The 23,255-nt window shown below is 33.2% G+C and overlaps 2 protein-coding genes across 2 annotated transcripts in view; one reads left to right on the plus strand and one right to left on the minus strand.

Annotated features, from left to right (window-relative positions):
- The window catches only part of ACSS3 (acyl-CoA synthetase short chain family member 3), a 170,973-nt gene extending 170,057 nt beyond the window's left edge, over positions 1 to 916 (plus strand). Inside the window, exon 16 of the mRNA XM_090273670.1 lies at positions 780 to 916. Within this exon, the coding sequence (XP_090129796.1) occupies positions 780 to 848 (69 nt within the window). The 3' untranslated portion in view covers positions 849 to 916. The remainder of the gene's footprint in view (positions 1 to 779) is intronic.
- Positions 917 to 3,496: 2,580 nt separating this feature from the next.
- Positions 3,497 to 23,255, minus strand: part of PPFIA2 (PPFI scaffold protein A2) — a 449,044-nt gene continuing 429,285 nt past the window's right edge. The window contains exons 27-32 of the mRNA XM_090273671.1: positions 20,816 to 20,913; positions 11,957 to 12,132; positions 11,005 to 11,073; positions 8,162 to 8,321; positions 6,900 to 6,991; positions 3,497 to 4,899 (exon numbers count right to left, since the gene is read on the minus strand). Coding sequence (XP_090129797.1) covers positions 6,933 to 6,991; positions 8,162 to 8,321; positions 11,005 to 11,073; positions 11,957 to 12,132; positions 20,816 to 20,913 — 562 coding nt within the window. The 3' untranslated portion in view covers positions 3,497 to 4,899; positions 6,900 to 6,932. The remainder of the gene's footprint in view (positions 4,900 to 6,899; positions 6,992 to 8,161; positions 8,322 to 11,004; positions 11,074 to 11,956; positions 12,133 to 20,815; positions 20,914 to 23,255) is intronic.

Consider the following 23,255-nt stretch of genomic DNA (forward strand, 5'->3'; position numbering starts at 1 on the left):
CATTTCTTTGGCATCAACAAAACTCTTAAAAATGGTTCTCAAGCATGAATTGTACCCGTACAACACACATAATAGCACTTTTTTTCAATGTTAAGTGAGAAATTGCATAGTCACTCTCTCTGTAGGAATAAAGGTTTTGGAGAAACATAGATATTTAAACCATACGCTTTGAGAATACAAGAATTTGTGTGAAAATATTTTTATTACTAGTAAATAGGTCAGTTAAATTCAAACAAACTTGTGGAAACTTAATCTTATTGAATTAAAGGTACATTTTCCTTCATTGTGATCATTAGTGGCTATTAGTGAGAAAACCAAGTAATTGAGCCTGGCTATACATGTTTAAACTCTTCTAATTGATGCATATGCTAATTGTACTGAGTTAAAGTTATTTTAGGTAATTTTAGGGTGAGCCAAGCCTATGTATTTTTAAAATTTGCTTGCATATTATACATGCATAGAGTAGTTGTCTGAGCAAATGCAAAAAGGAATTATTTTCTTTTTCTAGAGACACAGAGAAATTTCCATAACAGGAATTCTGGAGAAAGTAGTATTGAGGGCCAATGGTTTTGGTAATAGAAGAGTTTATTTTATCTACTGGAAATTGTAGATATTAATACATTTTAAAATATTAGGTTTAAAGTTCTCTTTTTAACATTTCCTTATGAGTATTATAAGATAGTGAGGAATACATCAATGCATATAATTATTTAATTATAGAGAGAAAGAAAGGGTTTCAAGTAAGAGCATTCACATGTCTCTCATTTTTTTATTTCCAGATAACACCTACAATTGAAGACCCCAGCATTTTCAGGCACATAGAGGAAGTGCTGAAACAGGCGTCATGACTTTTTGAGTCAGTTTTCTAATTGATGTCAAGTATTTTTTAAAATTAAAAATATTTAAATAGAAATTACTAGCAAACTGAAATGTGAATTGTGAAGCTTGGCCTAAAATATTGCACTGGAAGACTAGTGAAAGATCTGTGCCTATGTTTGATTAGACCCAATTAGTGCTGTTACTAATTACGTGTAACGTGGCTCATTATAGGTTGTCTAGCATTTTAATTTTAGAAAAATATAACTAATGATTATGACCCCCCAAAGCATTTTAATTCAAAGTGACATTAATATAGAGTCACTTCCTAAAATAGGAATCTGCAGCTTTGACCCCAAACCTAAAACTCAAGTTGAAGCCAGGAAATAATTACAGTTTTTCTTATGGAAATTTGCAATGTTTTCTAACATTTTTGAGGTGCTCCCATGCATAATCATCATCAGATGATTTTCTTGATAGGAGGACCTGTCTAGTCATTCCCTGAGGGAAGGCTGACTTTCAGGGTACAGCTCTGTGTTCTGTCTAGGGAAATCCCTGCCTGGAAGGGAGCACAGGGCCTCAAATCCTTCCGCTTTGTGTGGAGACACTGGCTCCCAGGAGCCCCTCCTCCTGTCTCCTGTTCTTAGTTGACTGCGTACTTAATGATTCCAGCTTCTTATGCAAACAAGAACATGATGTAGAAATGGGGTGGGCTGGCTAAGAAAGCTTTTAGAAATGTAAAAGTTTTTACATTATGCTAAGAAACCAAAATACAGATTTTAATGTAAAGTTTCTAATTTTAAATAACTTACTAAAACAATATGTGACATCCAAACACATCTTTCCATTTAAACTTCTATAAACTATTGAGAATTTTTTTAAATTTAAAATGAGTCTTTGTTAATAAGTTTATAGTAATGTGCCCTTTGACCAGACTAGACAGATACAGATACTAAAATGTTTGGTCTGTATAGGGTTGGACATGTAATCAGAATCCAAGAATACACTTAAGCACACAAATATAGTATGCCCATTGAGTCTTTGATGGTACTCAAATACTCCTTAATCCTTCAGTCCATCAGAAACATTATTTTCAAGAGCAGCTGTCAACGTAACAGTCTGGGTACATGAAACATATGTCAGAGATAATAGAGAAAGAGCTTATTTGTTTGTTTTATAAAAATTGCTTACACTCTGTATAAAGACATGTTGAAAATATGCGCTTTTTATTTGGGTCATAAGCTATAATATCAATGACTTCTTCAAGGAAATTCCTATTTGCTTAAGTTGACTTCCTGCTTGTTGCAGCTGGAAAAAAATATATTCATTTAGTTGTTCCCATTAATTATTTTAATAGAATTAAACCAACTAGATAAACATTCAATTTATAATTTCAAGCTGTTGGGTTCCTTAAACTGTAGCTTCTATTAAGTACATTTAATTTATCATATCTGTAATCTTAACAAATAATCAATTTTTAATGTCTTAGCATTTAATTTTATTACCTTACATTTTCATATAAGATTCAGTTAATTTGAAATGGCAAATTCTTTATCTGAATATGTATTATTTGCAAGATATAAATCTGAGGTATATTTTACAGATGAAATAAGTGTGTAAAGGTACATCTTTGGTCCTCTTGTACATTTTTCTGGTAATCACATCTAACAGGGATACTACGCCAAGCGGGCCTGAGTTACTTTTCAGTTGAGTGAGAAGAAAACAATGCACAAGACTGGGAAAAGTGTCTTTTTCTTGTAGCCGACTGAGGAAATTAATCTCCTTTGTAGGATCAGAAAAAGTACTGCTACTTTCATATTAATAAATGTGGGGCAAGGGAGACACTCAAGCCATTACACTGTTTAAATTTTAAAGAAAAAAAAAGGAATTCTCTATTTAATATTTTTATCATAAAGCACTTTTACTACATAGTACCTAAAATATTCCAAATGATATGCACCTTTAAAAATAACCATAGTGTTACTAAAAATGCAATCATTTAAATTTGCTGAAATAAATTCTCTATGATCTTTCATATTTTCATAAATTTTTTTACTGTAAGTAAGACACTGGAAAAATTAAAATATAAATATTTTAAAATTTATATATGGTTTTTCAATTAATTGAGTTATTTTTGTTCATGACAATATATTGACTATATACAATCAACACCTGTTTTACATTTAAAAAGCAGCTTGGTTTATATAAAATTATATTTGCAAAGGCTTCAATCATTAAAAATGTGAAAATTTATAATGTTGATAAAGGGTCATTAAATGGATTTTAAATGGATAAATGGATTTCAGAATCTGGCCAATATTATCCTGTACATTAAAGAGTATGTTATGCTTTTTTGAGACAAGTAGCTGGATATTTTTTATCCTTATATATTTGAGTCTAATATAAATGGTTAATATTTCTTGCTCATGATTTTCTCTTGTATGGGTGGATACAAATCTAATTTATATAGTTATAATATCATAGTTTCTATATTATAGTTCATCTTTGTAAGTCTACAGCCACATGTTCAGATAAGCTCCCAAAGCTCTTTGCCATTGTTTCTACCCAGGCAACGTGTTCAGAAAATTTGAAATCACTCTCATAGGCAAGTTTAGTGCTCCCTCTTGTGGCTGATTCTCTTTTGAAGGGAGTAACTAAAAACGGTTTTAAGTAAATTGTTAAACTTTATATGACCAGAAAAGAAAGCTTAAACAAAGAACTGGAAGTATTCTTTTTTATTGACAACGGAGAAGGTTTCTGTTACCATTACCTTTTGACTGAATCTGTTTAAACAAAAATAGACATCAAAACAAATGTAATGTACGTGCAAACATAGCAAATTAAATACAAAAATGAAATTACTAATGACAGCTTTTGCGCTTAATAAGATCAAACAGCGGAAAATCAGCAGTTAGATAAATGTCTTTTTAAATAGGTTTTACTTTGAAATCTCCCATATAAACAAAGAATAAACAACAGTAACACCACCAAATAAAGCCACAGGGAAGAGATTACTCTTCTATACTTTATACACTATATATGTTAATCGTTCTGTCTTTCATTTATTTCCTCTGATAAGATTGACTTCAGGGAAGTCAAAACAAGGCTATCTTGGCTAAAAGCTTATTAACATTAAACATGAGTTTGGCTATTGCCCTGTTGCACTGACAAAAGGGAGGGGTTTCGGGGGTTAGTTTTCTTCCAGTGGAAATGAGCTTGGACTCTGCAGTGGCGACAGTCACTGAACAGTGCTGGCTGGTGGTTCAAGATATTTGAATGAACATGTGGTTCTTAGTAAAGACATTTTTTTTTATTGGTCCAAGGTAACAAGAGAAGATAATGTTTTTTCTTTATAAATTTTTTAAAATAATTGTTTTGACTCTTGTAAACAGTTTGGCTTTGTTTTGTATCGAAAAGGAGATCGAGCCATCACAGTGCTATTTCTAAAGATAGATGACGTCCCTGATTGGTCTATTTTTGGCTCCGGTTCCAGGTTAAATCATTCTTTTATACATGATCAGAGGCAGGTTTTTAGCTTTAAGTATTGACAGACTTGAAGGTGAAACATGTGGAAGCATGAAACATGCTTCCAGCAAACATACCAACTTGTTATGATTCAAAAACTGTAAAAATGGTGGAATGGTAAAATACAAACAGTACTGGGTATTTTCAAATGTTTGCACTCGAGACTCCATGACCCATATATTTTATTTTTAAAAAAATCATATTTATATCCATTTACATAAGACTTACTCATTTAAAAAGAAATACATACACAGTAATACATAAATGCCTAGTATATTACAATAAAACATGAAAAAACAAGTGGCTCCATTTCATAAAAGCATCTCTTGTACAGAATTTATGATGTGGATGATGTTTATTATTCAAATGACTTAAGCATTTTCTTACAGTTGTCATAAACTAATCAAACTTAATATGACTTCCCCCAAATCACATTTTCAATGTAATAAACCATTACTTGTGGTTATTTCCTTAGAATTCAGTCTTCACAAAGGTGTTTGTTGCTCATCTTCTTAGATAGTAGTGCACTTTAGGTAGGGTAGACTGAAAAGACGACATCTAGAATATTTAATGAACAGAGTTAGTTTATTGTGAAGTCCGAGACTGGGAAATCCATCCCCTGCTACTCTTGCTGTCCCTCCATGCAGCCTGACTCCTGTGCTAAGAGAGAATGAACAGGATATCATCTAGGATGTAACCAACAGGTATGTGTAATGAACATTTGCTCGTCTCCAATTTTGTGCAGGCAAGCTTGATACATAATATTTGCTCAATTCTATGGGAAGTATGGCAGTAATATTTAAAAAAAGGTGTTAACGGAAAATGTTATCAGTTCTTTTGGAAAATTTATGGCTTGTTCATTAATAAATTGGGTGTAGTTGACCTATTCTATGGAATAGATTTGTATTCTAGCTTATATATTTTAGATCTCTTATAAAGACACTTTGTAGTTTAATTGTAACAAAAACATGATAATAAATAACATTTTAAAGAATCTGAGTCTATGATGTGGCATCATTGATTTTGTTTCAAGTCATAATATATTTAGGGAAATTTCACAATTACTTCTCCTGACACAAATAATAAATATGTTCTTAATTGTTTTAACGACAAAAGTGTTAATGTGTCATCAAAATAAAAATTGGTTGTCCTGGATTAACGTAGTGTAAATAAATATCTTTCTCCCATTTAATGATAAAAACTAGGAAATATAAACTTGAATGCCATGCACAAAATATAGATTGCAAATAAAGTTATTCTACCCATCATCAGTCAAGAGCGTAGAAGCAAGTACTGCTCAACATATTAAATATTCATTTGTAAGTTAGCGAAGTATTCATTTTTGGGAAAATTATCATGTGTGTAGAAGCTATTACAAACATTTTGGAAAGCCTCTTACTTAGCCAAATTAGCCAAATTATTACATACTTTAGATCATGCCTAATTAGGTGCCAAATTGTATACAGTAATTAAAATTTTAATGTTAGGGTTTTATATTCCAAAATTAAACCTCTTATCTCAAGGCTTTTTGTTTTATTATCAGCAGCTTCAAATAGTGACCTAAGTCAGGCAGCATACCAGCTCCTACATTAGGCCCCAAAGACCAACAGTGAATTGAGAGGTGCTTAAGCTGAAGGCAATGAATAAACAGCACAAGATGAGCTGTTCCTCTGCCTATAACTGCTTCCTCTTCCCTTCTCTGTGCACACATTTTGTTCTAACTGTTGCTCTAAAAAGTATTTTCCAAGTTCTTAATTCATTGTAGATGGCAAAATACTTTGGTAAAGCATGGTTTTGGGTTAAAAAATGTTTTATGAGCACTTGACATTTATAATCTAGGAAATGACAGACTGCCATAAAACTCCATTTTGGGATGGAAGTCAACTCCATCAACTAGTATTTCTGTAACTAGAAATGCCTTAATATCTTACGGTTATGTATCAAGGGTTTCTGTTCATCCTGCCCGCCATTTTTACAAAGTAATTTAACTTTGTCCCCATGCTATAAGCCCAAGATACTTAAAATTCATATGTATTTTCAACAAATATAAGTCATACTGATAAAAAACATACTAAAAGTTCAAAATTTTCAGTTATGCTTTTAAAAAATATGAATCACCTCCAAATCATTTTCCATCTCTGCCCCTATTTGACTCTGAAAATAACACTGCTTATTTCAGCTTCCCCTCTATACAATACTCACTTAAAGGTGTATTATTCTGTAAGTGCCAAACCCTCATCAATAAATATTGCTGTGTGCATCAATATAAAATGTTACTAAAAAGTAGGAGACTGTGATAGCATCCCACTGATATGTACTAAGGTAGTGACAGGCCTCCATCAGACAGACCTTAAATGACAGCAGACAGCTGGTGATAGGAAATCCTAGATAAAGAGTTAAAATATAAAGATTCCTTTTCATCCTCTAGCAATTCAAAAGGGTTATCTCACTTCTGCACTGCTAGGTCATACCAAGGAGTATAGTGGATGTTTACTAGTCTATGCAGGTTCCATTTTTGTGGGAGTTTGTTTTTTTGTCAGCCAAGGAAAACTACTCACAGCAAGTCAGTGCTGCCTCCCTTGAGTGGCTGGTCAACATGAGTATGTGCGAACAGTGGAGTTGTCTAACCTCTGCAGCCTTGAAGAAGCAACTGCAAACGGAGAAAAGGGCTTTAGAGGGACTTGGATGATGGAGTACAAAATTTCAGATGAGAAAGATTTACTTGCCCCGCATAAAGGGATCCTGAACATCTTAGTAGGCGCTCTTTCTCTCAGAAGTCACTCACATTCCTTTTCTCTAGACCAAGTTGCTAATGAAAATTTATTCCAATGTGATCCAGGTGGGCTTTGGAGTTATGTATCCTCCTTAGATGAAATCTGTAACAAGATCAGCTCCCTGGGGTGCTTCTGCTTTTGAAGCTAAGATTGCTCTTGGAGAATTTAGTATGGTGGATGTTTACTTCTCCTGAGTATTGAAGAGTTTCTACACTAATTTTAGTAATGTAAATTCCTCGTAAATTTTGCCAGTATGTTCCAATAACATTAAAAAGTTAGAAGAAATGTAAATCAAAGATCACAGTTTATATCAGGATGGATGGTAAGGGCCATGATAACTGTAAACTTGAAAAGACATAATGATTCTAAGTGATTTTCTTAACAAAGAAAGTGGGGCTATGTTTTTTTCAAATGCTTACCAAACAGAAATAACTTTGTGACTGCCATGTCTAATTGTCTCTCCTCCAGAATGGCTGGTTTCCTTTGTGAAGTATATTACACAAGTTTTAATGTCCACAGAAGGAAATGCTCATTGGGAAATTACGGTTGGTTTTCTGTTTGTTAATTCTCTTCTCTCATGGTTGTGCTCGTTTATTTAAAGCCTACTCCCTTGGTCAAAGCTGGGGGTATCTGATGAGTCTCAGTTTCTAAGATGATGTATAAAACTTGAAATAGTCAAACATGTGGGACACGAGTGGAATTCATTTCCATTTACTGCCTCTGCCTAAACAAATTATTTACTTTAGGAATAGAAGAGTAAAGAAACATAAAGCATGCAGTTGTTTATTATTCTTCCTAGATGTGGACATTAGCCAAAACTGTCCTTTTTAGAATATTATAAATCATTTTAAAAATGTGAATAAAGAGCCATGAATTCATGCATTAGCAGTTTTCCAGACTGTCTGGTCTGATGAAAGCAAAGTAAACTTCAAGCAGAGCAAACCAACTCAGAAAAACAATTCCCAAAAGCTATGCAAGGTCAAAGAATGATGCTAGCATTCACTGAACAAGCTTTTCACTTTATAAGCAGAAATGCAAAACTGTACCATCCGTTGCCATTTTCCTCGACTGCCCAGATGTGGTGGTTAACCTAAACCCGGCTGGCAGTGTTTCTGAGGACCCAGGCATCATGCTGATTCCATGCACTTCACGGGCAGGAAACTGCCTTCTCCAGGTCGACCCACGCCTGAAATTCTTGTCATCAGTCTGCCAGTACAGAGTTAAAAACATGTAACACTGATTATTTGCATTCAGCCTCTCAAGTACACATACAGAATATTATGCTTTATTTAGAGAGTCTATTGATTACAAAATTAAAAGGCAGGACTCAATATGTCACATGCTAGATTTTAGCTGATAACAGAATTAATTTTTAATTTGTTAAAAAAACATGTGTAGCCTGGACACCATCTTTTTAATGCATACATGTGCTCTTTAGATGCCACTAAATGCATAATATAACTCTGGCTGCTGATTCTATTACATAATGATGATAAATATTTTTCCCACTCTGCGCATACACAAAGTACCTACACAGATGCAATTATTTTCTCTACATTTATAATCAGCAATATGTAACTCAGTATTCAATTAATAGTATTCTTTGTATCTAATTCTAAGGAAAACAGTAATCATTATACATAGATCTTACCTTTTTATATTACTAAATTTCTCATCCAGGGAAAGACTGTTTATTCCCTAAGTATGTGTGGTTCACCCTACTAACTCAGGTAACTTCGTTTTAGCACACGGAATTATTGATATTCAGCACAAATTTATTACTGTTATAAATAAGTTACCTTTTGCAACACAAAATTATGCATATCTTCAAACTGTTTCCTTTCACTATAAGGGATTCTTCATCATAGATTGCTAATTTAATTAACAAAAGGTCACTCTGGGAAAAATAAAGTAATTTATGTAATTACGTCTATCCACTGTTCTCTTAGAATTCTTATTATCAATATCTAAATTTTGTTCAGGTTTCATAGACATTTTATAGTTTAAGAAATGTCTGCTACTCCTCAATTGTTGGGTTTTTACACTGCCTAGGTCTCCAAATGTTTATTGATGCACAAAAGGAGCAGCGTGTCACAGCTGTGGCCGCTGACTTCTTGAATCTTGGAGAATTTATTGCAAAAACATAAATATCCTTCAGTTCTACATATCCCTACATTACATTGTAAGAATATACAAGTCCTATAATGTATGATAAGTTAAGGGCTCAAAAATAAGCCAGGAATTGAAGAATTTAAATCACAATTCCTTACTTCTGCTCATTCAACACAGAGTTACTGCAGAAAGTTAATGGAAACTGTAAAGAAGCAACATCATGGGAAAAAGTTTCCATGAGAGGAGGCTACAATATAGCCTCTGAATTGAAGTCAAATCTATATAGACACATGAGTTCTCAAATTATTTCAGTGGGATCTGAATGTGATCAACCCCAGAAATAAGCCCATTCTGGTTCTGGGCAAGTTGTTTATAGTTTTCCTTATTTATAATTAAAGAAAAAAACAAAAAGAAGAAAACAAAAAACTAAGACAAAATGGAAGGTTTGAATGATAAAATCATTTCCTGTGTTTTTAATAATAAGAAACAGAAGCTGCACATTTGAACTTTAGAACTTTCTGCTTATTTCTTTCATGAAGCAACACTATAAATCACATAGGCTTATGTCTCTACCTGGACAGCTCCTTCAGTTCAATCTGCATTATAGAATACTGCAATATGACAGATCTTTAAAAATCTTCATTAAAATTCTTTTTTGCAACTTCTGAGCAAGGAGAATATTGTATTTAAAAGCATGTATGGTGTATGTAGACTTTGATTCCACAATTAAGAATAAGGATTAAAAAGACTATCAAACAACTTGTAAAATTAAAATCACTTAACTATTAACTGAATTTTAAAAATATTACTCATTACCCTGATTGCACAGGAGTAGGAATTTAAAGAAAGTTAGTGGAGGTCAAGCCTGTAGAGTTTATCTGTTCTAACTTCTTCCACAAAGGACAGCTTGACTTTTACAATACCCAGGTCATCTGCCCTGCCCACTTGAATGTGGAATTACTGCCTCATTTTAGTATTTCCTGGGTTCACTCACAAAACAATGTTAATCAGCTTTTCTTTATAACCAAGAAACAGCTGTATTTTGCAACACAAAATTATGCATATCTTCAAACTGTTTCCTTTCACTGCTTCCAGAAAGACCCTGTAAAAAACTTGGAAGGACTATTCAAGTCCACAGTGTCTATCAATACAGAGTTTACTCATCTGCCTCTTATTTCTTCCTCTCAGGAGACTGCTAACCTGTTCGTTATTTTCCAAATCATTTATACATGCATATATGATATATATGGATTCTTACACTCAACATAACCTTCAACTCCTACAACCTCCAAAATGATAACATGTTTTTAATGAAAGCTCCATATTGCTATATAAAACAATGAAAAGCTTCCCATTTATTAAAAGCAAGTTTTTCCTCTTCATTTTAACATCCTAAAATTTCCTGTGAGGATATACTGATATTTAAAAAATAAGCACAGTTCTTATTAAAAAGATGAATTTATTAGGGTTAGTGTTATCATTACTTGTAATTTAAAAAATGCTGTCAACATTATGTTGTATTCACAGCTAATGAATAAAGGTCTGTTTTAAAATTACTTCTTAGTGTTTCTAGCTGCTGATATGATAATATTTATGAATTCATGAAGCTCTTTCAAAAATAAAATGAGTCATAAAATTTAATATTTAAGAACAATACTGGAGAAAATTCTAGATTCTATCCTTAAAGCAAGCATCTGATTAAATTTTGAGCACTGCTGCTTGAAAGCTGCTTTGCTTGTGCTCTCAAGATCCCTTTGAATGATAAGTAAGGACTTACTTCATCCAGTCGCCGTTCAGTTCCCAGAGCCAGGAGGTTATTGTATTCCCTTTCAAGAATCTGCCTTGCCTGTTGACATCAAATAACAGTTACCAGCACTGAAACCACAATTTATTTAAAAGAAAATAGAGATTATATTTATCTGAGAAAGCATTACAAACCCTGTTTTATTTATGGTGTCTTAAGTTTTTAGTCCTCCATACCTACAAGCCATTGTAAATTTATCCTATAAATAAAAGGCAGGGCAATTTTCTTTTATCTGTGAATAGCAGAGAAATAGCCTCACATAAATGTCTGAGGTTTAGGGGCTTTGACCTCAGTCTGCTACTCTGTTCAAACTGAATATTTTCTATAAAATTTGAAATACATAAAAAAAAAAAAAAGTAAAGTTAGACTGCCAGATATGGAATAAGCCTATGCAGGTTGTTCTCAAACGTGGTCAATGATTACCATTGGGGGAAACTTGAGATAATTAAAATTCTTGTGCTCCATATCTTGAGACCTGATTTCTTAATCCTGTGTTATAACTTGCAGGTTTTACTTTAAATTTTTAAGGAGCTCTGGTAATTCAAGTAATTATCCAGATTTGGGAATCAGTGTGCACAACCCCAGTGCTAAGTGTCTGTGTCATTCAGGTATGTAAATAGAAATGACTGCTTCTCAGGGAGGCAGAAACTGAAGGCCATCTGTCAGGGCTACTGTCTTGGAGGATCTGGCATTCAGGTGGGAGGCTGGACCACACAACCGCTAAATCCTTTCCTGCCTAATTTTATGATATTAGTTTGGCTAGAAATTGAGTAGCTTGAAATTATAGCCCCAGTGCCATATTTCAAAGGTTGAGCTAACTCTCATTAGGAATTATTAATACACAGCCAACTTCTTTCCCCCTAAAAGTTCCGATTGTCATTATATAGATTAGGAAGCAGTGCAACTGCAGCACAAAGGGGCTTGCCTGGGTGTTCTGTGTTGGAATCTGCAGTAATAAAGCTAAGCTGCTGTAGTCAAAGTTCTCATCCAGGGCTATAAGTGAGCCATGCACACCACTCTCAAGAATATTATTTGCATATTCTCGAAGTCCAATTGCTTGGATCCAGCGAATAACTCGATCATTGCTCCACACCAACACATCTAGGAAAAGAGGTGCATCATTTTAGGCTGCAGTACTTTGCTTCATAAACAAAACTACCAGTTGAAATGGGCCACCGGCATCTGGCCAGATCAGCATTTATGCTGATTTCTTTACTTCCTAATGCACCTGGACCCTAATGTTGCATGTATTTACTGTTCTAATAACTAACCTTTTCTAGTTTCAGCCTAGAAAAAACAGTTGTCATTTTAAGGGTGTTTGTTGTCATCTAAATGAGAGCACTTCCAACACCTGAAACGCAATGTCTCAAAATGATTCTTGCTTTCATTAGAAGCTCTGGGGGTCTGTCTGAAGTTCAATATTTTTACCACCAGATGGGGACATTTCTTGACACGTAGCTTCAGTAAAGAAAGCAAAAGGAGAATCCAGAAAGGGTCTTCATCAGTGTTTTTTAACAACTATTTAATTATTTCATATAAACTAGAAGATACTTTTCTTTTTCACCTGAAGTAATAAATTAGAGACCAGCACAGTAAGATAATACAAGAACTAAATAGTTTGATACTTCACTATTTCAGAAATTCATTATTTTAAATTTCATGCAAGTGAAGCATTCAGTCAAATCACAAGTTGATTTACCTATCAGCTTGAAAAGCAGTATTTTACTGAGGTATAAAACATATTAATTAAATTTTGTTTTCTGAAACTAAAACCTTTAGAGTACAATATCATAAATGCTTTTATTAGATGAAAACATACCAAAGTATATTTTATTATTTTCCTACATCTTCCCATTATGAGTTGACAGAATGCTACATAACAACCAGTAAAATAGAAAGGCCAGATGTTCCATTCAAAAGAAAGTATTTTAAGGTATTTAAGGGGAAATTAGAAAAAAACTGAAACATTTTTCTAATCTTATAGAAAGAAAAGTGAAACTCATAATCTATTATTACAGTAAAAGTAAGTTTTTGTTATATTTTTCTAAATAAAATTTACACCTTTTCTAGAAAAAGTTGAATATTTGGGGAATTATTCTACAACTATAATTATTTTCTCCCATTTAATTTCTCTGTAAAAATCAAGGTCGTATTTGGGGGCAGGGATAAAAAAGTGTATTTATATACTGTTTTTCAAAAGCAATACTAATTTGTCTTAATGCATTCATTTTAACCACGTTAGGTTTTCTTGTGTGTCATGTTAAAACAATCAAGTGACAGCTCAGCCCCAGAGAGGTCCTCTTGTGTCCTTTCTTGGTCAGCCGTTATCCTCACTGTAACAAGTCGCCAGTACAAACAATATACTAACTGTTCCTACCACAGATTAGTTTTGCTTGATTGTTTTTAGGTTTTGATAAGTAAAATAATGCAATATGTACTTTTGTGCCTGTATCTTTCACTCAGTATGGGATTCATTCATGCCATGGCAAATAGCAGTAGCTTGTTCATTTTCATTGCTATTAACTAGTCCCTTGTACGATTATGCCACAATTTAGCCATTCTATTGATGGGCATTTGGGTGGATCCCACTGTGAGTTATTAAGGATAATGCTGCTTTGAATGTTCTTTCATATCTTTTGTGTTGTATATATTCATATTGTTGTTGAGTAAATAAGAAATAGAACCAGTGAGTCATGTTTTATACATACACCTAATATTAGCAGATATCGCTAAATAAATTCCACTCACAATTTAAAGCCCAGAAGCAGTGTATGAGTCTGCATCTTTACTAATACTTCATATTTTTCATTTGCTTTGTTTTATTTTACTTGCTTGTTTTTAGCCATCATGGTAAATCTTGTGTCATTAGAGGTTGAAATGTGTCCCCCTGAAATCTCTATTGAAATTCTAATCCCCAGTATTTTGGAATGTAATCTTATTTGGAGATATTGTCTATATATGAGTAATTAAATTAAAATGATATTATAAGAAAGGGTTTTAATCCAATATGACTGGTTTCCTTCTTAAAAGGGGATATTTGGAAATAAAAAATGCACAAAAGGAGAACACCATGTAAAGAGAAGTTAGAGATAAGGGTGATGCTTCTACAAGTCAAGGAACAGCAAGATTGCCAGTCAGCCACCAGAAGGTAGGGGAGAGGCCTGGAACTGAATCTTGCGTGCAGCCCTCTCGAAAGGAGCCAATCCTGCCCACACCTAATCTAGCCTGCAGAACGTGACAGCAGAACCGTGACACCATCAATTTCTGCTGCTTCAGCCTCCCCATCTTTGGTACTTCGTTACAGCGGCCCCAGCAAACTATACATGTGATAGATATCTCACTGTAGTTTTGATCTGTAATTCCCTGATATATACTTGTTAAGTAATGTATATATTTACTGGCCATTTAGAAATCCCCTTTTATGAAGTTCTTTTAAGTGTCCTTTACCCATTTTTTTAAACGTCTGTTCTTTTCCTATTTATTTGATAGAGTTCTATAGATATTCCCTATGTGATTCCTTTGGTGCTATATATTCTATGGGTTTAGACAAATGCATAATGACATGGATCCATCATTATAGCATCATACACAATAGCTTCACAGCCCTAAAAATCCCCTGTGCTTTGTCTGTTCATCCCTCCTTCCCCCTTAACTACAGGTAACCACTGATCTTTTTACTGTCTCTGGAATACCATATAGTTGGACTCATATAATGTAGACTTTTAATATTGGCTTATTTTAGTTAGTAATATTCATTTAAGTTCCCTCCATATCTTTTCATGGTTTGACCATATATTTCTTTTTAGCTATATTGAAATTTTACCTACAGACCTTACTAAAATCCCATATTAGTTCAAATTGCATATCATTAGATTATTTGGATTCTCTATATAACTTCTCATTTTTATGACATTTTAATAATTTACTTGTTTGCTTTTCTTTTTTTAATGCACTGATTAGAACTTCTAGTTCAATCTTGAATAAAAGTGGTGGTAAAGCTCTCAATATTACCATTGTGTCTAATGTTTATACTGTGTGAGTGTGTGTATATATATGTGTATGTATATATTTGGTTTTATTTATTTATGTTTAGAGACAGGGAGGGAGGGAGAAAGAGAGGGAGAGAAACATTGATGTGAGAGAGAAACATCAATCAGCTGCCTCCTGTACACACCCTATTCCAAAAGAACCAGAATCCAGTATATGCCCTGACCAGGAATGGGACCAGCAACCTTTCCCTTTTTTGAGATAATACCCAACTAACTGAGCCACACTGGTCATGGCTGATGTTTATATATTTTTACTAGATACTCATTATTAGATCAAAAAATCCTTTCTGTTTCTAGTTTGCCAAGGTATTTATTTTTAATAAATAAGCTCTCTTAATCTGTTTGAGGAAATCTTGGTTTTTCTTCTTTATGTTGTTAATTTGGTCAATTACATTGATGAAGTTATCAAATGTTAACCATAAAGTCCCTGGAATTAAACCATCTTCATCATGATGTATTATCCTTTTACTTATTCTTACATTCTGTTTGTCTGAAATTATCCCTTTTTTAGTATTCTTATTAGTTATTGCTATCAAGGTTTTGCTGGTCTCATAAAATGAGGGTGGAAATATTTTCTGTTTTTCTAATCTCTGAAAGAGTATGTATAAGATTTCGGTTGTTCTTTTCCTTAAATATTTGGAAAAATTCAATAATAAAGTCACCTGGACAGGAAATTTTTTCATGAGATTTTAAATATGTGAACTTAATATTTTTGTAATAGTTATAAAACTACTGTATTGACATTTTCCTCTTAAATAATATCTTTTCTAGAAATTTGTCTATTTATAATTTTCAAATATTTTTCCATAAAGTATTCCCTAAGATCTTCTAATCATTTTAACATGCAAAGGACTTGTAGCTATACGCCTTTTTATTTCTTATTTTGGTTATTTGTACCTTTTCTCTTTTCTTCTTAACTTTGGCAGGGGAGTGCCAATTTTATTAGCCTTTTCACAAAACCAACTTTGGTAGTATTCATTTGCTCCATTGTGTTGATTTTGTAACTTCTTTTATTTTTATTATTTTTTCCTCCTATCTTCTTGAATTTAATTTCTTTTTTTTATAACTTCTTGAGACAAATACTTAGATATTTTTTTGTACACATTTTCTAATAAATGTAGTCAGGGCAAACATAGTGTTAGCTCCAGGCCCTAAGTTTTGATGTCTCAGTTTTATTAGCATTTAGTCAAAATATTTCCCAATTTCTTTGTGATTTCTTTATTGGTTCATAGGTTGTTTAGAAGTGTATTGTTTAATTAACAGATGTTTAGACATTTTTAAATTTTTTATTTCTGATTTTCAGTTTAGTTTTACTATGTACACACAGACACATAAATCTGTATGTTTTGGAATTTACATTATGTCTCAGTCAATTGTGGTAAGTAGTCTATGTGTCCTTGAAAAGAATATGTTTGCTTCAGATGTTGGGCAGAATAGTCTATAAATATTAATTAGATTCAAATTTTAATCACATTTTCAAATTGCCTATATATTTATTAATTTATCTATTCAACTTATCAATTTCTAAGATTTTAGTATCTCCCACCATGATTTTGAAAAAATCTTCTATGTTTAGAGCTATCTGTTTTTACTTTTCATATTTTAAGTCTATATATTAGATACATGCATATTTGCCACATTTTCCACTTCATTATAAAATATTTATTTTTAGTAATGTGTCCTGCCTTAAACTCTATGTTCTGATATTCAAAAACCCACAGCAGTTTCTTTTGTTTTTGTCTCCTTTACTTCCAACTTTTCTATGTCCTTATATTTATCGTTGGAAAGAACATAAAATTGCTTTTTTTTCATCTATCTTTTTAATTGGATTAGTTAGTCCACTCTCATTTAGTATTATTGCTCAGATATTTATGTTTAAATCTATCTTTCAATTTGTCTTGCTTGTCTTTTGTTCCTTTTCTCTTCTTTCTTGCCTTTTTAAAAATCATGTCTTTTAAAAATTATTTTATTCCACCACTCTGTTAGCTTTTAATTTTATATTATTCTTTTAGTAGTCACACTTAAAGCTTATAATATGCATCTTTAACTTATAATCTACTGCAAATTAGTACTTTTGTCTTTCCTAGATAATGCAGACCTTCAAACAATTTAATTCCATTTATTCACATCCTGCATTTTGCATTAGAGTTGATATATATTTTATTTCTATGTGAAATTTAAATCCCACAGACAGTTTTACTACTTTTATTGCCATTATTAAAATTTCCCATACATTCCTTCCATTCTCCTTACACTGCCTGTGTTTTAAGAATTTTGTATGATTATCTTCTTTTTGCCTGAATAATTCATTCTAATGTTTTTTTGCTCTTTGAATTTTCTGGTAATGTAGTTTCTCAGATTTTATTTGTATGAACCTGTATTAATCTTGCCTTTAATATCTCTGGACATATAGTTATAGACTTTTAGGTAAGAAGTTCCTTTTTGGAAACATTTAAGGATGTCTTTTCATTTCCCTCTGGCATTATTTTAGTTGTGGAGTCAGGTAGCTGTTGCCGCTCCTTTGAAAGCAACATGGAGTTTTCTCTGGCAGATTTGAAGGTGTTTTTTTTGTTTTGGGGTTTGTTTTTTTCCTTTGTCTTTTTTGGGTCATGATTTTCAGCAACTTTACAACAATGTGCCTATAGATGTGTTCCCACCTTACCCCTTTTCTTTTGAACCTTGCTAGGCATGCATAGAGTATTGGGAGTCTCGAGCTTGTTTCCATTTGTCCCCCAGATCTCCACTGCTTCCTCCTCATTCTCTCTTTTCTCTCTTTCTAGGATTCCAGTTATACCTACACTAGATTCCTCACTGACGACCTGTTTGATATTTTTCATTCTCTTGTTTCTTTTCCTTTTTCAGGTTTCAGGTCATATGTTTTCAATGATGGGTCTTTTATTCCATTAAACTGCTCTTTTACTATTAAACCATCCATCAAATTCTTAATTTCAGTTTTAAACTTTCTGCTTCTTCACATTTCCATTTGTTCAGGTCTTAACATTTGATTCTAGCTATATATTGAATTTTTCCATTTTGTCACTTATTTTTCTTAACACATTAATCACAATTGTTTGGAAGTCTATATCTGAAAAAAATGATTCAGGTTCACCTTTGAGCATGTTTCTATTTTCCTGGTTTTCTTATTTTGCCCACAAATATATTTGTGTGAGAATGTCGAGAGAGAAACGTTATGTAAAATGTCAGGCTTATTTATTTCCTTTTTCCCCAGGATCTTGGTTCTTCAAGGCCTGGCGGCACTGATACTTCTCAATTCCCACTTTGTCCCCACTCTTTGAGACAGGGACAAGTAGCCAAGAATGACAGGTTTACCTCTACACATTTCTCTTTTTCCCAGGATCTTAGCTTTTTAAGTCAGAGTTGTTTTATTGCGTTCTGCTGCCTTTAAACAGCTGTTTATTCATTTATCTAGCTTTTCACTTGGTCCTGTTGAAGATTTAACGTACTCCATTACTCTCAGAAGTAGAAGCCCCGCCCACTAGTTTGTGCGCTTTATGTCTCTGCCAATTCACGGTGACGGTAAAGCATATATATATTAATCTGGAAGCTGTATCTGCCTCACACCTCTCTCCTTAGCTCTTTTTCTGCTTTGAACATTCTTATTGAAAAAGAAAGGCTCTAAGTCTCTCTTTGGACTTAGTTAATGAGGAACATGTGGAGAAAAACCCAAACACTCCCACAGTCTTATTACTCTCTCCTGCTTCAGCCAAAGCAGAACGAATTTCTTTTGGAAGTAGGAGAGTTATTGTCTACCTCAGAGTTTTGGTTCATTCTTTCCCATGTCTTCTGCAAAGCAAAGGACTTCCTTAATGGTCTTTACTATATCTGAGAATTTTCTATTATATATATTCACTAGGTTTTCCTGGGTCAGTCCTAGAGTATACATTTTCCTCTGACCTTTCATGAGCATGTTCCATTGAGGAACGAAGATCTCAACAAATAAAATGTAAGTTGGTTAGCATTATACTTTGGTTACATTAATCGGCTGCTGTTGATTACAGCACGCTTGCACTTCACTTGGGCAGTTATGTATAGCTGACAGCAACGGTTACCCAATTGTTTTCACTAAATGCAACATTAAAAAAATAGAATGGTAATTTCCTAAAAAGACAAAAAAACAAAACTGACCAGTTTTCTTCATACTAAGTAGATTTGTAATTAGAAAGTATTTGTTCTTTTCTAGAATTGGGTTTATAGTTTGGTAGTCTAAAACATTATATTGCCACATTTTTTTATTCTGCAAATATATTGAGATAGGGTATGTGGCAAAAATGGTTGTAACCCACAAAGGCTACAGGGATGATTGCAAAGAGAGTAACACCAATCCCTAAGAGATTTATGGCTTAGAACTGGCAGAAGACCAGTTCAATCCAACATGATAACTAATTTCACATTTTAGTAACCCCTAATTTCATTACGCATTCATTGGAATATATTGGCATACTAAACAGAGCACCCGGAGCCAGCGTTATCAGAAGCAGAAAGCCCATATAAGGACACAAAATGGCGACAGGGCTCTTCTTGGAATGCTCAGCCCCTTTCTTGGAAAAATTCTGAATATTCCTTCCCCTTAAGGAATTTCCTACCCCTTGATGAAATGATCCTCAATAAAAGAAGTGACTCACACTAGGGGGGAGGGGTTCCGTGTAGTTAAGAGTCATCAGATATATAAAATCCATTTATTTATAGCATGAAGGAAAATAGTCACTAATCCAAACTTTTCTTTTTCAGAACAGCAACATATCTTTTTTCTTCATTTTGTAAATCATATTCCTTTCCATAAGTCTGTTTCCAAGCAAAATTTATGCCCCGACTTTAAAGCTTTGTAGAAATTCCCTGGACCTGAACAATAAATGGCTAGAGATTAGTGTTGACTGTTTCCTAGCAACAAATTAAATGTTAGTACATTCTTGATATTCACGTGGTCTCCTTTCTTTAGAAAGCTGTTTATTAAGGTCAAGGTTAATTAACACTTCAGATAATAACAGAGTTCTCCTAGTCACAGTCAAGAGTTATTCCTGTAAATGTCATCAGATCAGTTATAGGAAATAGAGGCTATTTATGATCTCATTCACAGCTATTTCATGAAGTTGTCTGTGTTTAATCTTACTGAATCATGGTAGTTATTTTTTTTTCATAGAGCTACACTGTAACCAGCAATGGCCAAACACTTATACAATATTTGATGGAGGACCAAATAGGTAATTCTTTTTATTTATATATATTTATATATGAAGTATTCCTTGTGGTAAGACCAAGCATAATAAAATCTAATAGGAAAAAGTACTTCAGAAAGAAAACTAGAAAGTGGTAATCCTTAAATTCAAATGATATAAATGGAAGATGAGCTACCAGGAAAAAAAGATATACCATGTTTCTCTGAATCATAATGAGAATGTTCTATTAAAAGTTTGACAAAAATCTCTACATGGAGGCATCTTGAGAACAAACAGAATGTATAATTAATAGGTTCAGAGGAATACATTTCAATTTAAAAGATCAAGAATATGCCCCAAATGAGTTATTTACCTTGAAAAATGATATATTCTTTTCTGTTTTAACCAGAAAAGTAATGAAAAAGAAATAATGTTGACACTACGCTAGCCAAACACTTGTTACTTAATGAGCCTTTTAACACAAAGAACATTTTAGATTCATAAAAGTGAAAGCTAAAAATCCTAGAGAAAAGGCATTTGATATGAAAGAAAGAATATTACCTTTTATTTCATGTTGGCTTGCATCTCGTCTTCTTTCCAACTCTTTTCTGTCATAATTCAACCTTTTCAAGCACATAATTCCATACTGTAAACTTGTTCTGTTATTTTTTAAAGAAAAAATACATTAAATTTACTCAGCAGATGAAGAATGTTCTTTGATTAAGTATAATTAACACTTTTTAGGGCAACAGGCTAATAAATTATATTTATATTTAAATCCTTTATCTATTTGAACTTTTGGGGTCCATTTGGTTAATAAACTCAAATTGGTAACAAGTGTACATTTCTATGACAGGTGATCTGTATATTGCATGTGTGCTCACAATCCTTTAGTATTGGTGGAAAATAAAATTATAGTTATTCTAACTAAACAATGTTTCCAAAGAGTAAAACAATTACTTGCAAAGTGAGGAAATTATAATCTTGAAAATATCATGGATTATGTTGTCCATCCATATGTCTTTGTCTTCCATTAGGCTATTTTGACATAATCTGCACACAAATGAACATTTTATTCTTTTGAAAATTATTTAAAGAGTCACTTTTATGGAGACAGGAAGGAATGTATCAGAAATTGATACTCTCTTTTAAAGCTGATGAGAACAATAATATAAAAACATGAATATGTTAAGCAATAATATAGAGAATCAAATACTAAAATGAATAGCCAGTAACTGAAAGTGATAAAGAAGAACATGAAAGGAACAAATCCACAGACACTGAAGCTCTGGAAAGTATATATAAGGGAAGAGCAGAAAATTGATCCTTAAAGCATCAGGTGCAAAGAAAGGTTATTAAAGAAAATAGAACATCCTGAACAGGGGATTGCAAATGAAAGTTTTACTGTGTGGTGATCTTGAGATACAATGTCTGGGGTTGAAATCTGCATTAGGAAGTCAGGAGGAATAACACTGCTTAAAAAGGGTGGAGTTATACTAAGGAAGACTTTGTATTCAGTGTTAAGTATAGAATACATCCAGCTGATAGAGAATTATGAGGCAATTTTAACAAGAGAAAGAAAGAGAATAAAAATTTCTGGTTTAAGGAAGAATAATTTGGTAGCAAATAGGAGATGGAGAAAATAGATAAAACTAGGGGACAAGGAAATCAATTCAAGTGTCAATGCTGCCAAAATAATGGTCATCATAGGGACAATTGTCATGAGCATGAAAAGAAAATCCAGAGACCAGAGATGTTCAGAGAGCAGAAAGGAGAAGATTTGGTGGTGTTAGATATAAAGGATATGGAAAAGTGTAATAAGAAAAAGAATCTTTAGGCTTCAGGAGTAAAGAACATTGATTTTTAGTGATTTCTTAGGTATTTAGAAATACACACAAATTTAGACATACACTGGCCAGGTTACATGTAAGTGTTAAATGTAATGCTAAGCCCTGTACTTTAATGAAGGCAATGTTGAGTTCCAATATTTCAGAATTAGAGGAAAATACAAACACATTTGCATTAAGTGAGTATCATATGCTTAATTATGTTTCCCCAAATTCATGTTTAAATGCTAACACTCCGTACTTTAGAATATGAGCGTATTTGGAGATAGAGTCTTGAAAGAGGCAGTGATGTTAAAACAGGACCTTGAGGGTAAGCCTTGATCTGGTCTGGCTTGTGTCCTCACAGAAAGAGGGAGTTTGGACTCACAGTCAGAAACTAGAGTGGTAGACACACAGAGGAAAGCCAGCAGGAGGACACAGTGAGAAGGTGGTCATCTGTGAAGCAGGAAGAAACCAGTCTTGCTGGCACCCTGATCTTGGGTCTTATGATTCCAGAACTGCAAGACGATAAATACCTGTGGTTTACGCCACCGGTCTGTGGTTATTTTGTTATGGCAGCACCAGCAGACTAAATCAGCAGGATATCAGATAATGTCCATATGATAAATATCATAGATACACGGCAGCTTGAGGGTAAATCAATGGCTCTTGGCAAATTTCTGCCAAGCTTGTACATGTAATATAAAATTGAGTTATAGAAAGGATATATGCTATTACAACATCTGTCAGATTTCCAAGGAGATGCAGTGTGCAGTCAGGTGCTACCTGCTCTGAGCCAGAGCTAAGCATAGCTCAGAGATGAAGCCTGTGTATTCTCCAGAACAAACAAGAACCCTGCCATTTGATTGATTTTTGCTTTGCTAAAGAAAACTTGATTATCTGTAATAATCATTTCCACTATAATAATAAACTGGTTAAAAGTAGATCTAGTGAAGGATGGAAAGAACACAAATATGTCATACAAAAGTCCAGTATTCAAGTCTAATGAAACCACACAAAATTTGAGGGCCTACATGTTCAGTGACAGGGAACTCATTACTTCACAATGTGTCTGCTATAGGGCAATCAATACAAAGTTTCTAATGAACATAAATCACTCACCTTTGTATCTACATCTATTTGAACTAGAAAAGTATTCAATATGTGTTCAACAG

The sequence above is a fragment of the Furipterus horrens genome, unplaced genomic scaffold (assembly GCF_987537825.1).
Source record: "Furipterus horrens unplaced genomic scaffold, mFurHor1.1.pri manual_scaffold_4, whole genome shotgun sequence".
NCBI lineage: Eukaryota > Metazoa > Chordata > Mammalia > Chiroptera > Furipteridae > Furipterus > Furipterus horrens.